This window comes from Arachis ipaensis, chromosome B7, assembly GCF_059453495.1.
Source record: "Arachis ipaensis isolate K30076 ecotype BB chromosome B7, ASM5945349v1, whole genome shotgun sequence".
Classification (NCBI taxonomy): Eukaryota; Viridiplantae; Streptophyta; class Magnoliopsida; order Fabales; family Fabaceae; genus Arachis; species Arachis ipaensis.
Genome location: NC_142442.1, coordinates 111,763,163 through 111,776,529, shown reverse-complemented (window position 1 = coordinate 111,776,529; position 13,367 = coordinate 111,763,163). Strand labels below are relative to the sequence as shown.

General features: G+C 32.3%; 2 protein-coding genes across 2 annotated transcripts; one reads left to right on the top strand and one right to left on the bottom strand.

Annotated features, from left to right (window-relative positions):
- Positions 1 to 648: 648 nt before the first annotated feature.
- Positions 649 to 3,350, bottom strand: LOC107609607 (inner membrane localized protein). The gene is made up of 5 exons (XM_016311617.3): positions 2,980 to 3,350; positions 2,105 to 2,237; positions 1,723 to 1,819; positions 1,495 to 1,581; positions 649 to 1,166 (listed from the first exon to the last, which is right to left on the bottom strand). The coding sequence occupies exons 1-5, from the start codon at positions 3,017 to 3,019 to the stop codon at positions 1,032 to 1,034; spliced, it is 492 nt and encodes a 163-aa protein (XP_016167103.1). The 5' UTR covers positions 3,020 to 3,350; the 3' UTR covers positions 649 to 1,031.
- Positions 3,351 to 5,520: 2,170 nt separating this feature from the next.
- Positions 5,521 to 10,421, top strand: LOC107610075 (MLO protein homolog 1). The gene is made up of 14 exons (XM_016312146.3): positions 5,521 to 5,652; positions 5,785 to 5,842; positions 5,924 to 6,162; positions 6,284 to 6,400; positions 6,527 to 6,587; positions 6,672 to 6,757; positions 6,836 to 6,910; positions 6,989 to 7,077; positions 7,191 to 7,240; positions 7,344 to 7,384; positions 7,530 to 7,703; positions 7,781 to 7,816; positions 9,690 to 9,818; positions 9,902 to 10,421. Exons 1-14 carry the CDS (start codon positions 5,521 to 5,523, stop codon positions 10,298 to 10,300), a joined length of 1,686 nt encoding a protein of 561 aa, XP_016167632.1. The 3' UTR covers positions 10,301 to 10,421.
- Positions 10,422 to 13,367: the final 2,946 nt, after the last annotated feature.

The window sequence follows — 13,367 nt, the reverse complement described above, 5'->3', positions numbered from 1 at the left end:
ATACAAAAAGTAGATTAATAGGCTTATTTGTCTTTATTAATCCACTAGTATACACTAAAATGTTAGGGAAAAAAAGAAACTTTTTTGTACTGGTTGTTGCCTTAAAAGACAATGAGTAAAGAAAATCTATTAAATTTTAGCAGTAGAATCCATTTCATTTTATTTTGATAAGAAGGTAAAATGGCAGAAAATTGTCAATTTGTTATAAAATATAAATATTTGAAAAAGAAATGCTTGTTAATTATCTTCCTTTTTAATTGTGATTTCCGAAAGTAGGGGATTGGTAAATCAATAATTGCAGACACTCCATGTTTCGTTATCAATTCATACAAAATTTCCATTCGTATACTACTATATCATTATCATATTGCTAATTTTATGAAAGCTGCATGATTATCATAGCTATTTAAAGGTAGGCCATCCATGCATTCAGACTAGCTATAATCATCAATTGGATTGACTACACTAATTGCACCTTAGCTTGATTGTTGTAAGTTGTAACCAACTCTTTTACTTTCAAAATCTTGGAATTTGGATCAAATAATCTTTTAATATTGGAGCATCACTAGAAAACACAAAATAATTGCAGTATGGATACATGGGTAGCATTAGCATCCATTTCATGTTCGCTACAAAAGGGGCACAGAATTGACATCATCCAAACATGAATAATCCAAAGTATTTATTAATCACTGATTATGTAAACAACACAAACCAGAAACGGTAAACTATGAAAATTGACGCCTGTCATAGCAGCCTCTCATTAGGGTATGGTAATAGCTGATGATAGTAGCACAGAAGCAGCCAGCCACTTATAGGACTTGACTCACATTGTAACAACAGTGAATGAATTCAAACACTAACTAATAGTCATCCCACACACTAGACGCTGCCATGAAAAGAAATCTGCTTCGTTTATTAATACTAAAAAGGTATTACAAGAAATTCAAAATACATTTTGTAATTTGTACCAAGTGCTTTTAGTGAACAGAGTAATTGTCAATTTGTACCATGAGATCACAGCAACAGTCTCATGCAGCAGCTTCGAGTTCATCAGAGTTCACAGCCACTCCATTTGGGGTCTCTTCTGACCGTAGCTGAGAGGAAACATCATCTATGGCATCATTCAGTTGTGCAATCTTCTCAGCCAGTACTTTTCTTGTTTTCTGCAATGCAAAGTAAGGCAAAATTTTTGAGCTATTAAAGAAATACTTAGCACCAATAACGTCGACCAAGTTAACAATACATATGAACTTTTGCAACCCAACGTAGGACATAAACTGGACGGATAGGGGAAATCAGATTTCAGAATGACAAATTGACAATCATTATATGAATTTGGCAAATAAGTCTAAGATTGGTAAAATGCTTAAATCTAATAACGTGCATGCAAGGGAATTTGTGGGCGAAAAGGGACAAGTAAGATTCAGCATGGCAAGCATCCTTCATTAAGATATAGATGAAGGGCAATATGAAGAACAAGCAGTTTCTCACCTCTAAGGCTTTTTCTTCATCATATATGAATTTTGGCAGTTTTCTCATCAACTCCTTCCGGTCAGCTCCAGCCAGAGCTTTGCTGATCTGTATAAAGATAAAATTAAAATGGTAATAGCATTCAAGCAACAAAGCTAATCATGGTTAATGGCATATAAAATTGAAAAGAAATATTATGACGAATATCTGAATGCCTCCCAGCTCCCACACAACGCCAGTATCTATTACCTGAGGTGCATACACGCAGCCAAGGGTACCAACAAGTAATCCTCCCAAGAGAAAGCCACCGACAAAGATGCTAGCACCGCTGGGCCTTCCACCTTCACTGTAGTTCCAAACAAGTAGAACTCCAAATTAATTACATCTAATCATGTAGTACAAAATGCTGTAATCAAAAGTTTATTTTTTAATCCTGTTAGTTTCTTCCTCGTGTCAGTTATGTGTGCTGTGTGAATGCCACTCATTTATGATTATGATTTTGAGAGGCAATTTATATAAAAAGACCACCATGTACGGTTGTATTATCACGGATTTCGATTCATGCATTTTCACTTTGCAACAAATTCAATGTAGTCAGGCAGATAAACTGCAGAAATAGCCAAGAGAATACCTATATGCAGCTTGGATTGTGAGAGGCCTTCTTGCCGAAGACAGGTGCACTCCCCCACGACGATTGATATTCTGTGACAAGCTGGAATGTTTGATCTTGAACTGTGAGTAGTCCAACTTATTGATTGAAGATGCTAGCAAAATTGTTTGGAACAACAGATCAGTCACAAATCAAGATGTTCCCTCAGCTAAAAGAATCATTGCAGTAATTCTTGTTGTAGTAGAAGCTTTTGATAAAGTAGAAAACATGCCCTTTTCGGCAGAAAACAAAATACAGAATGAGAGTGAAAAATGGGCAATGCCAACCACCATTGCACGAAACAAAGACGCACCAAATCTTTATCATACCCTCCCCCCCCCCCCCCCCCCTTTCCCCCTTTTAACCCCAACATACGAAGAAGAAGAAGATCTTGATGAATGGCAAAGAAAGGCTCATAAACACAAGAAAGCAACATGAATCGGTGGTCTTGAAACTCGTTACATTTATATCAATGTGACATACTGAAATCCAACTAATTATTACTACACACCAAGAAAACCTATAACTGTGGTATGAACACAACACTGCACAACACAAGAAAGCCTCTCGATTATGCAATTTTTGAAGCTAAACACGGAATCAATAATAGTAAAAGAATAACTTGAATTTTATCAAGATCAAGCATATATTTGGTAATTCTACTGAGATCACTGTTCATATAAGACTCAGACACATCCATGGTTGACTAAATCAGAGGAATGCACCTCAATTTTGATACTTGCATCTTCTAAAACGAATCCGGAGAAAATAAAAAGGAAAATCTTGCAAAATGAATTAAGGATATAATAAGAGATGAGTAGAAAGCAGGAATCTTGAAAAGGAAAAAGAAGGGTTACCGGAGTGAGTTAGGATGAAAGAAGTGGAAACTGCTGCCATGGTTGAGTTAAGTTCAGCTGGAGAGAGAGAGAGAGAGAGAGAGAGAGAGAGAGAGAGAGAGAGAGAGAGAGAGAGAGAGGTTGGGAAACTGAGAAAGTGCGAAAAGTGTTTGCGATATTTTTGAAGAGAGAAGAGTGAAGTGAAAAAAATGAGTGTATATATATGTCGATAATATCTAAGAGAGAGAGAAAGAAAGAACGAAAAGAAACGATAACTGTATATAACCAGCTGCAGTTACCCCCCTCTTTTTTTCCCCCAAAAACACACAGACACACACACACAGTCGTCTTTGGATATGTACACACCTCTTTCTCTTCCCAGCCTATTTCTTCCCTTTTTTTTTCCCATTTAAATGGTCCAAGACTCCGAGTTGATTAAACAAACACAAACTTTTTTAGACCACTAATCAATTTTGGTAAAAAGTTGACTAATCTTTTGTTCAATTTTTGCATCTATGTATTAACATAAATAAATCAATTAGTATACTTTATACTTGTATTTATAGAATCAATAAAATACTAGCTACATGGCTACCTACTACCTAGTGGAGCTCTTAAACAAAATACTTCACCTATTTAATTTTCTTTATATTCTTATTTAACGGTTACTTTTTTAATTAGTTTTTTTTTTTGGTCATGACTTTTTTAATTAGTTGACAACTAATATTTTTATTAGTAAATGATTACATACATAGAAATATTAGTTAAGCAATTAATCATTAAATTTTAATTAGAGTAAACATTTAAATTAATCTTAATAAAATTTTGAGGATTACTTATTATTTCAAAAAGTGATTACTCTTTTTAATTATCAGATGATAAAGTTATTATTTTCTTGGGCCGTGGCCCTCTCTAGTGTCTAATAGATGGCCCAAAGTGTTTGTATCCTGTTCCCAAGGAGATGGATTTGGGCATATCATAGTTGGGCCCATCATGATGCCAGGTCCAAGTGAAATCCCAACGGAAAAGACCATTTCATGAACATTGACTATGGCTGAAACAGTCAACTCGGAAAAAAGCAGAACGCACGTCAACCATAAAAATGATGTTAGTTTGTGCACCCAAAAGAATTAAAAAATTTTGATGGTACTTGTCTTAATTCGTTGAATCGGTCAAATCGAAGAAAACAATTTTTTCAGTGCGACATTATTCATTCTAGCAACTAATCAGGAGTTAAACTTCAAAATGGTTTGTAACTTTGTGTGTACACTAAAATTATCCTGAAATTTCAATTGCATCAATTATGTCTCTAAAATTAAGAAAAGTACATCATATTAGTCTCAAACTCATTTTTTATTAATGACGTGATGACATGGCTTAATGATGTGGATTGTAAGTGACACATGTCACTCTATAATTTGGCCACATGTAATGATATGATGATGTGGTGACCAGTAACACGTAGTATGCTGATGTGGATAGTTGTACCACATGTCACAATGTTATTTGACCACGTGTCTGTTTGTGTTACGTGTCGCAACAGTATTCGTCTACGTATCGTCCATTAAGCGACTTATTAAGCGACTTATTTTAGTCTTTGAAATTGAATATTGTACACTAAACTAGTCTCTTCACCAATTTTTTATCATTTTTTTTAATTTAAAATTTTCAATATCTTGAACTATTAATTTTATTTCTATTTTTTCATATGTTAATTAAATAAAAGTGTTTTTATAAAATATTTTTTTTCTTACAAATATTCTATCCTCTATCATGTTCCTTAATAAAAAGTATATTTTAAGATTATAAAATAAAAATTTTTTATTAAAAATATAAAAAAAATTTAAATTTTTAATATATTTATTAAATAAAAACATTTAAAATTTTACACTAGTGATAAATTTATTATGTACCTCAAAAATATATGTTAGTTAAACCCTTTATTTATTAGATAATACGTGATGGTATATTCAAGAATAAGTCACACCATACTCAAAAAAGAATAAAATTTTCGCGATTTCTTCTATGAGACCATCTCCAGCTTATGATATAGTTGTTAGGTACAAGTATAATAGTTCTTAGTTAGATATTTTTGTAATAAAGTTAATATAAGTTTTAAGTAGTTTCCAATATACAAACTCACAATTCACACACACAGAGACAATCGAGTAACAAGAAATCATGAAAAAACAGTCCAAAGGACACGTTCCACTTTCTACTAAATGATTAATTAAATAATTGGGGTAACAATACAAAGCTTTGCTAATTTGCTTGTTCAGCTACGATAAGAGCATATATAAATCGTAAAATTCCAAAGGCCGGCTAAAACTGGAACAATGTTATTATTATTATTATTATTATTATTATTATTATATAATGTTAGTTTTGTTATATATTATTATAAATAAGGTGAGTGGTTCCCGCCAGAGTGATAACCAATACTACGGTCTCAGCAGATAAAACTCAGAAGCATATGACAAAAACATTATTCTATGATTTATGTATAACTAGAGATATTGCATTGGTGAATAATCTCTTTCTGGCAAAACTAACTAGGCAACAATGGCTGGAGGAGAGGGAGGAGCAGGAGAAAGATCTCTTCAGGAAACACCCACTTGGGCAGTGGCTGTGGTGTGCAGTGTCTTTGTCATCCTCTCTGTCTTAATTGAACATGGAATCCATTCTCTTGGAAAGGTAATGCCTTAAACCACTTCTTCCAAAAATTTTAATTGATAGGAGAAAACGGTTATATCTTTAATACTTATGTTGTGCGATCAATTAACTAGTAGTGATTTTCTAACAACATAGTATATATATACATGATAGTGGTTTCAGAAAAAGCAAAAGAAGGCAATGAATGAAGCCTTGGAGAAGATCAAATCAGGTAATTAATTAAGTCATAAGCTTATGTGTAATATATGTACATATAGTGGAGTGAGTCCAAAATGATTTGAATTTGTTGCAGAATTAATGCTGTTAGGATTCTTATCGCTTCTACTTACATTTGGAACAAATTATATAAAGAAAATATGCATCCCTCACAGTATTGGGGACACCATGCTTCCATGCAAGAAGGTGGTTTCACATGGTGGTGATGGTAGGAGACGCTTGCTTTCTTTTGAGACGGAGGACGACAATGATGTGTTGTCATGGCGTCGCATTCTAGCAACTTCTATCTCCGGCGACGACTATTGCTCAACCAAAGTCAGGGACAATCAACTTTCAAATTATAACTTACAATTATATCAGAATAAAAAATACTACAAAAATTAGTCACCATATATTATATATGAGAAATTAAATTCCTATTTTGTTGGCAAGGCAGGGTAAAGTGCCACTGATATCTGCTTCAGGGTTGCACCAGTTGCATATATTTGTATTCGTCCTCGCTGTTTCTCACATTTTCTACAGCGTCATGACTATGGTCCTATCTCAAGCAAAAGTAAGTTTAATAAATAAACTTACATACATCATCAAATTTTGTTATTTAATCGCTCTATATAGTTAATCAATTATGAATTGATGTTTGTGGTTCTTGGTTGGCTTATTATATGAACTTTCTTAACAGATGAAGAAATGGAAGTCTTGGGAAGCAGAGACATCCTCCTTGGAGTATCAATTTTCAAATGGTAATTTTATCAGATGATAGTCGTATATATGCTTATTAATCTTATTACTATTATTATATACTAATAATATTGGTCTCGTGTTAGATCCTGCAAGATTCAGGTTAGCACATCAAACATCATTTGTTAAGCAACATTCAGGGTGGTCTAGGATGCCCGGAATTCGATGGATTGTGAGTTCTACTTCCATCAATTCTTTCAATCACTACAAATAATAATAAGAAACTCAAAATATGCATACAATAATGTAGGTGGCGTTCTTCAGGCAATTCTTTGCATCTGTGACCAAAGTTGATTACATGACTATGCGACATGGATTTATAAATGTATGTGCTAAGTAATTATTGCAAGCTTATTATGGTTGAGTTCTATTTGATATCTGAGTTCATTATAATTAATAACAGGCACATCTTGGTCCCAATAGCAAATTCAACTTCCATAAGTATATCAAAAGATCTATGGAGGACGATTTTAAAGTGGTTGTTGGTATCAGGTAGATTGTTATACATATATGTATGTGTGTGTGTGTGTCTGTGTGTGTGATGTGTCATCTTAGCTTCTTGTTAATGTTAATAATTTTGATGTTAATGTTTTCTTGTTTTGCAGTATGCCACTTTGGGTTTCTGCTATCATCTTTCTGCTTTTAAACGTTTATAGTAATATTCTTGCTCTCTTTCAAACACACTCATAAGCATATTACTTCCCATATTGGAGGCTTACTTAATTAACGTTAATTAATTAATTACTGTATTCTTGCAGAATGGAACACGCTCACCTGGCTCTCATTCATCCCATTAGTGGTAATTAGCAATTGTGATCGTGAAACTGAAACCATTACTACTATTAATAACTTGTTAATGTGTATATATATATATATATATATATATATATATATATATATATATATATATATAAAATATTGGTGCATGCAATTGCAATTTGCAGATACTTTTATTGGTTGGTACGAAGCTTGAGCTAATAATAATGGAAATGGCGCAAGAAATCCAAGATAGAACCACAATTGTAAGAGGGGTGCCAGTGGTGGAGCCAAATAACAAGTATTTCTGGTTCAATCGCCCCCAGTGGATCCTATTCTTGATACACTTCACCTTATTCCAGGTGTGTGTGAGTGTGACATGCTTATTTTGCAGTCCATTCAAATTATTATAATCATATATTTTTTCGTTTTCGTGCAGAATGCCTTTCAAATAGCCCTTTTCCTCTGGACAGTGGTAAGTACTAATTATACATTATCTTCTTGCATGATTAAACCCTCTCTGATATTACTCGTCAAGTTGAAGTTGAATTAAATATAGAGAAAGTTTAGACGCAGCACTTTTATTAAAATTTGGCTAACATTTAACCAGCAAAAAAAAAAGTGAATAATTTTATACTATTAGATATAATTTCACACCATTAAAAATACTAATGATGATTAATTCATAGTTACAAATTGCAAAACCTATTGGCCCTAGCACTCCTCTTAAATATATTTTGGGCAATAGGGTATGCTTCATAAATTAAGAACACAGAATGTAGATACATATAAAAAAAACTCTATAACTCAAGTCAATATGAGTGAATATTTTAATATATTTTGGTAGGGTTGGTTGAAAGTGATTTGTAATTCTAACCAAATTCTATATATAGACTTTATGCAAGTAAATCGACTTCATTGATATCGATTTATCAATGATCTTCAACGGCTGTAAATCGATGATTTAGTAGGATGGTAAATCAAAACCATTTATTTCGATTTACTAGGAGAATAATTCGAAACCCATTGATTCGATTTACCATCAGCTTTTCAACTCAACGTTTAAACCCTACTAAATCAAAGCTATCTAACTCGATTTTTCCTGAACCTACTAAATCGAATCATGTTAATTCGAATTATATTTAGAAGTTCAAAATCGAATATAGTAAATTCGATTTATGAACATGTTTTACCCATTGCGAAGTTTTTTATAAGTGATTTGTAGTAAGAATAGCCGATTTCAGTTTGTAAACGGGAGTTTGCATAGAATTGATTTTTCAAACTTGATTTTGATAAAAAGTAAGTTTGTGTTAAAGTGATTTATGTTTGGTAATCTTTATATCAAAATGGATTCTAATCAAGTAAATATTGTTTGGATTACACTATTTAAAATTACTTCTAGATAAAAAATTACTAAAATAGACATCAACTTAAATAAATTTTTTAATTATTCTATTATTTTAATTTAGATATTTAAATAGATATTATTAATTAAATTTATAATAAAAGTAATATTTACTTACTAAAATAAAAATAATATATAAAAATTGACAAAATATATTTTTATATCAAAAATAAAAATAATATATAAAAAATATATCAAAATATATTTTATTATATTATATTACTTATAAATTTTTAGTATTTTTGGTACTCTTTTATTTAATATTATTTTAAACTATAAATTTTAATTATTTATAATTTTATTCTTAGTTATAATTAATATTTTATTTACTTTATTCTTTTTAATGGAATTAATAATTTATATTATAACAAAATTATAATAATAAATTAATATACAAGAATTATATTTACAAATTTTAACAGTCAAACAAAAAATAAATTTTTTTATACAAACTCAAAAGTAAAAATTTAATAAAAAATATAATTATATATTTAAAATATTTGAATACTAAAAAGATTACAAGCAGGAAAATAAAGGGTAGAATCGATAAAAAAAAATTCAATGCTAACGTGATTTTCTAAATGCAGAAGCTATAATTTCTAGTTTTTTGTAAACGTACGTTTAAGAAGTAAAATCACTTCTGGATTCAGTATTTCAAAGAGTTGCCAAACATAAAAATGGGACGTTCAAAACACTCAAACAAACTTCTCTCTTCTTCATCAACGTGAACTCCAAACACACCCATAATTAGTTTGTTAAGAGTCACAAATGAATGGTCATACGAGAATAATATTTTCATGAGTAACTGGTCGTTTTTTACATGAGGTTATCTTCTGTTACAATCGAATTATAATCACCGGATCACCTTATATTATATTTTTGGCTTCCTAATGCTGCTACTTTATAATAATGGTAATTTTTTTGTTCTTCACTATATATGCAGTATGAGTTTAAGATCAAGTCTTGCTTCCATGAAAACTTGAAACTAATACTGATAAGGGTCATCCTTGGGGTATTCTTACAATTCATATGCAGTTATATTACATTCCCCCTCTATGCCCTAATAACCCAGGTATATACTATTTACAACTTTTCTGTCTTGTCTCTGTAGCGCTAGCTAGTTGAATGAAAGCAAACATGTTCATTTTCTTGCAGATGGGATCACACATGAAGAAAGCAATATTTGAGGAGCAAACAGCAAAGGCCATTAAGAAATGGCAAAAGACAGCAAAGAACAGAACAAAGTTAAGGAAAGCAGGGATGGATAATGTTAGTAACTCAGGTTACATGAGTGGAGAAACAACACCAAGCCAAGGAACATCACCAATTCATTTGCTTCACAAGTACAAGCCTAGTAGCAACCACACAGATACTGAGAGTGTTCTCTATTCTCCACGTTCATACCCTTCTGATACTGAGTTATCTGAGACTGAATTAGCATATACTCATCATCATCATATTCAACTCAATGAGATTACAACATCACATGGACATGGACCACCAAATAACAGACAGGAAACTCATAATGTTGATTTTTCTTTTGACAAGCCTTAAATTTGAACCACTTGTGCGTGCATATGCCAATGGCACCCTAATTAATTAACCCTTCATGATATTAGACAAATTTGTGTTCGAAGTCGCATATATAGCAACAGAAACTAGAAAAGATTTGTGACCTGTCTACATTTTTGCTAAGGTTATGTACTTGATTTTATTTTTGAAACAGAAATATAGAAATAGAAAGATAGACAGGAATATTTTTCTATCTCAACGTATAAAGTTATAAAATTTTTGTATCTTGAAAACAGAAAAGATGTTGTATTCGGTGTGCTTGTAAAAAGGAATATAATAATTAAGAAGCTATGGCTTGGTATTAAAATAAAAAGTTAGGCCAAATAAAAAAATCAGGAACCAACCAATTCTTTTTAGTCAATAATTTCCTAATAATTTTTTCTCTTGAAGTTTCTCTTTCCATTTTCTTGATCTTTATTCATCTTGCCATTGATAGTTTTTTAATAAAAATGTTTCATTAATATTTGAATCCATTGCTATTTTTTCATGTCAACACAACATATTAATTTATCAAAAATCTTATTCGTACACCAAAATTAATCACTAAAATCAACCACTAATGTATTTGTATATATATACATGTGTGATTTAATTTATTTTTAATGTATATTTATATTTCAACATGTATTTTATAAATATATTATAAATGACTAAAATTCAATCTATTGAGTTTGAAGAACTAACAACATATTATAAATGATGACTAAACATTATTATTGGATTAAAAATAAATTATATGTGTGATTAGTTTGCTTAAGTGTGCAGAAAATTAATATAAAATAAACTGTCCCAACAACTAGCTTCTGACCCAATAACATACAACCAAAGTCCAACATTAGTTTAGATCCAATAAACACTCGTATCATTATATTTGATCCAAAGAAAGAGTGGCTAATCTACAAAGAAGAAGGAAAGAAAGAATCTGGCCCAAAGACAAACACAAGTCCAACTAGGCGATCCAAGTCCATTCATTCAAATTGGTTGCAAACTAAAGAATGAAACTACATTTTCATTTGAACTAAACCATAAAGCCACCGAACTAAAGTCTCTCTTCTTTCTCTTCTCTCTTTTTCATCACCCACATGAAATCACAAAAGAAAAGCAAGAAAAAAGGAGAAACTCTGATTAGGGCTAAATCAAAGTATAAAAAGTGGGTTACCAATTTAAGCAAAGAAGAAGGAAGTCAAAGAAGTTAGAGCTAAAGGCAAATATCACATTCGAAGGAAAAATCACAAAAAGTATTTCCAAATTTATGTTTCATTGAAGATTGGTGAAGAAACATTCTCTTTGCATGCATCGAATTGGAAAGCTCAAGATTTGAAGATCATGGAGCTCTGTTGTGAATCAAGAGTGAAGAAAGAAACTTAGGGGCAAAGTTCAAATGCACGGCTCAGATTCAAGAAGTAATTTAAAAAAGGATGAAAGAGAAGATAGAAGGTATGAATACATGTATGATTCAGTCACTGCTTCTACTCTATCTCTCTTCTGTGACTCCGCTACTGCTACTGGTTTTTTGGAGAAGAAGTCAAATGTGCTGAAGTAAAGTTTCAAACTTTGGAAGCTTCACTCCTCTATTAAATGGGTGAACGGCCAAGGATTGAAGTAAGGAGTGAGAGCACAAAGTTTGGGTTCTTATAGTTTACAGAGCTATTACATTCTTCTCCTTCATGGTTCTTATTGAATATTCTGTTTTCTCAATTTAATCTTTCTTTGTTTCAATGAAAAAAAGCAATATAGCAAGGAATGTATGAAAAAGCCATTGAGTTGAAAAGATAGTTAGACTTGGAGAAAAAGTCAAATGTTTATTTCAGATATCCTTTGTATGTATTTCTGTTTTGTTGTCATGATTCTAAGGGGATTCCCTTGCAAGTTGGGTGAGCACTTTGCAATTGAAAGCTAGTGTGAGTTCTTAGTCAAACATGGCTTGAGTAGAAGCTGGGTTTGTCCTAAATTGGACTGGGTAGAATCCTAAGAAAATTGGAAAGTGTAATCTTGTTCAAAGATAGTAAAATTCTGTCATTATTGTGATGGAGATTGGATGTAAACTACATTGCACTGTGTAGTTGAACTAGGATATTTCTGATATGCATGCGTATGTGCAGGTGTCACGCGACGCGAGCATTGGCCACTGCCAAGTACTCTCGCATACGTGGACACGGCTTGTGTATGCGAAAATGACCGTTTTCACATCATGCATACACATGATATGTCATGCATACGCGCGGATCCTCTTCTGTTTTATACTCTCGCGTACACGGGAGGTGGTATGCTTACATGACCTTCCAATTTCAACATTCATGCGTACGCGAGGGGTGACATGTGTACACATGACCACCATGTTTTGAAAAAAATTATATTTTTGTGTTTTTAATCATTCTTCGAGCCTTTCAAACCCCTGTAAGCTCTGTCATGAGTCTAGAGCCAGCGTAATAGAGGGTAATGGAGTTATGGAAGAAGCCTAGTGAGTTGATATGAGAAATGATGGTGAAAAACTATGATTATGACTATGAATGAAGTAAAATATGATTTTGATGATAATTGATGATGATGTGAGTTTGGTACTTAATAAGAAAAGTATTGGGTTTTGAATTGTGGATTGATTTGGCATGGCTGAATGAAGAGAATGAGCTAGAATTGAGAATGGTTGTGAGGATGGTGGTCATATCCCGCTCACATGTTAATGAGAGATGAGATATTGAGGAATGGTGATTAACTATGAGTAAGGTATTGATGAGGATGAGTATGATATCTTAAGAATGAATGGAATATGGATAGTGGTGACTGAGAATACAATGAGGGTTTCTGGCCTGGCAAGGATAGTGGTATAATCCCACTTGCTTAATGCGTAAACCATCATGCAGGGATGGTGGTTTTATCCCACCTGCAGTAAAGATGGAGGTTTTATCACGCTCACAGACTAGGAAAATTTTGTTTGGCAAAGACGGAGGTGTGATTCCGCTTGCAGATTGAATTGTGTAGCAAGGACGGAGGTGTGATCTCGCTTGCATATTGTTTTGTGTAGAAAAGACGGAGGTGTGATCCCACTTGC

Coding starts and splice junctions, on each gene's coding strand:
- LOC107609607 (XM_016311617.3), bottom strand. CDS start 3,019: ATGGCAGCAGTTTCCACTTCTTTCATCCTAACTCACTCCG. Junction 1,820..2,104: donor ACAATCCAAGCTGCATATAG/GTATTCTCTTGG, acceptor TTGGAACTACAG/TGAAGGTGGAAGGCCCAGCG. Junction 1,582..1,722: donor GCTGCGTGTATGCACCTCAG/GTAATAGATACT, acceptor ATCTTTATACAG/ATCAGCAAAGCTCTGGCTGG.
- LOC107610075 (XM_016312146.3), top strand. CDS start 5,521: ATGGCTGGAGGAGAGGGAGGAGCAGGAGAAAGATCTCTTCAGGAAACA. Junction 6,588..6,671: donor GGAGTATCAATTTTCAAATG/GTAATTTTATCA, acceptor GTCTCGTGTTAG/ATCCTGCAAGATTCAGGTTA. Junction 9,819..9,901: donor TCTATGCCCTAATAACCCAG/GTATATACTATT, acceptor ATTTTCTTGCAG/ATGGGATCACACATGAAGAA.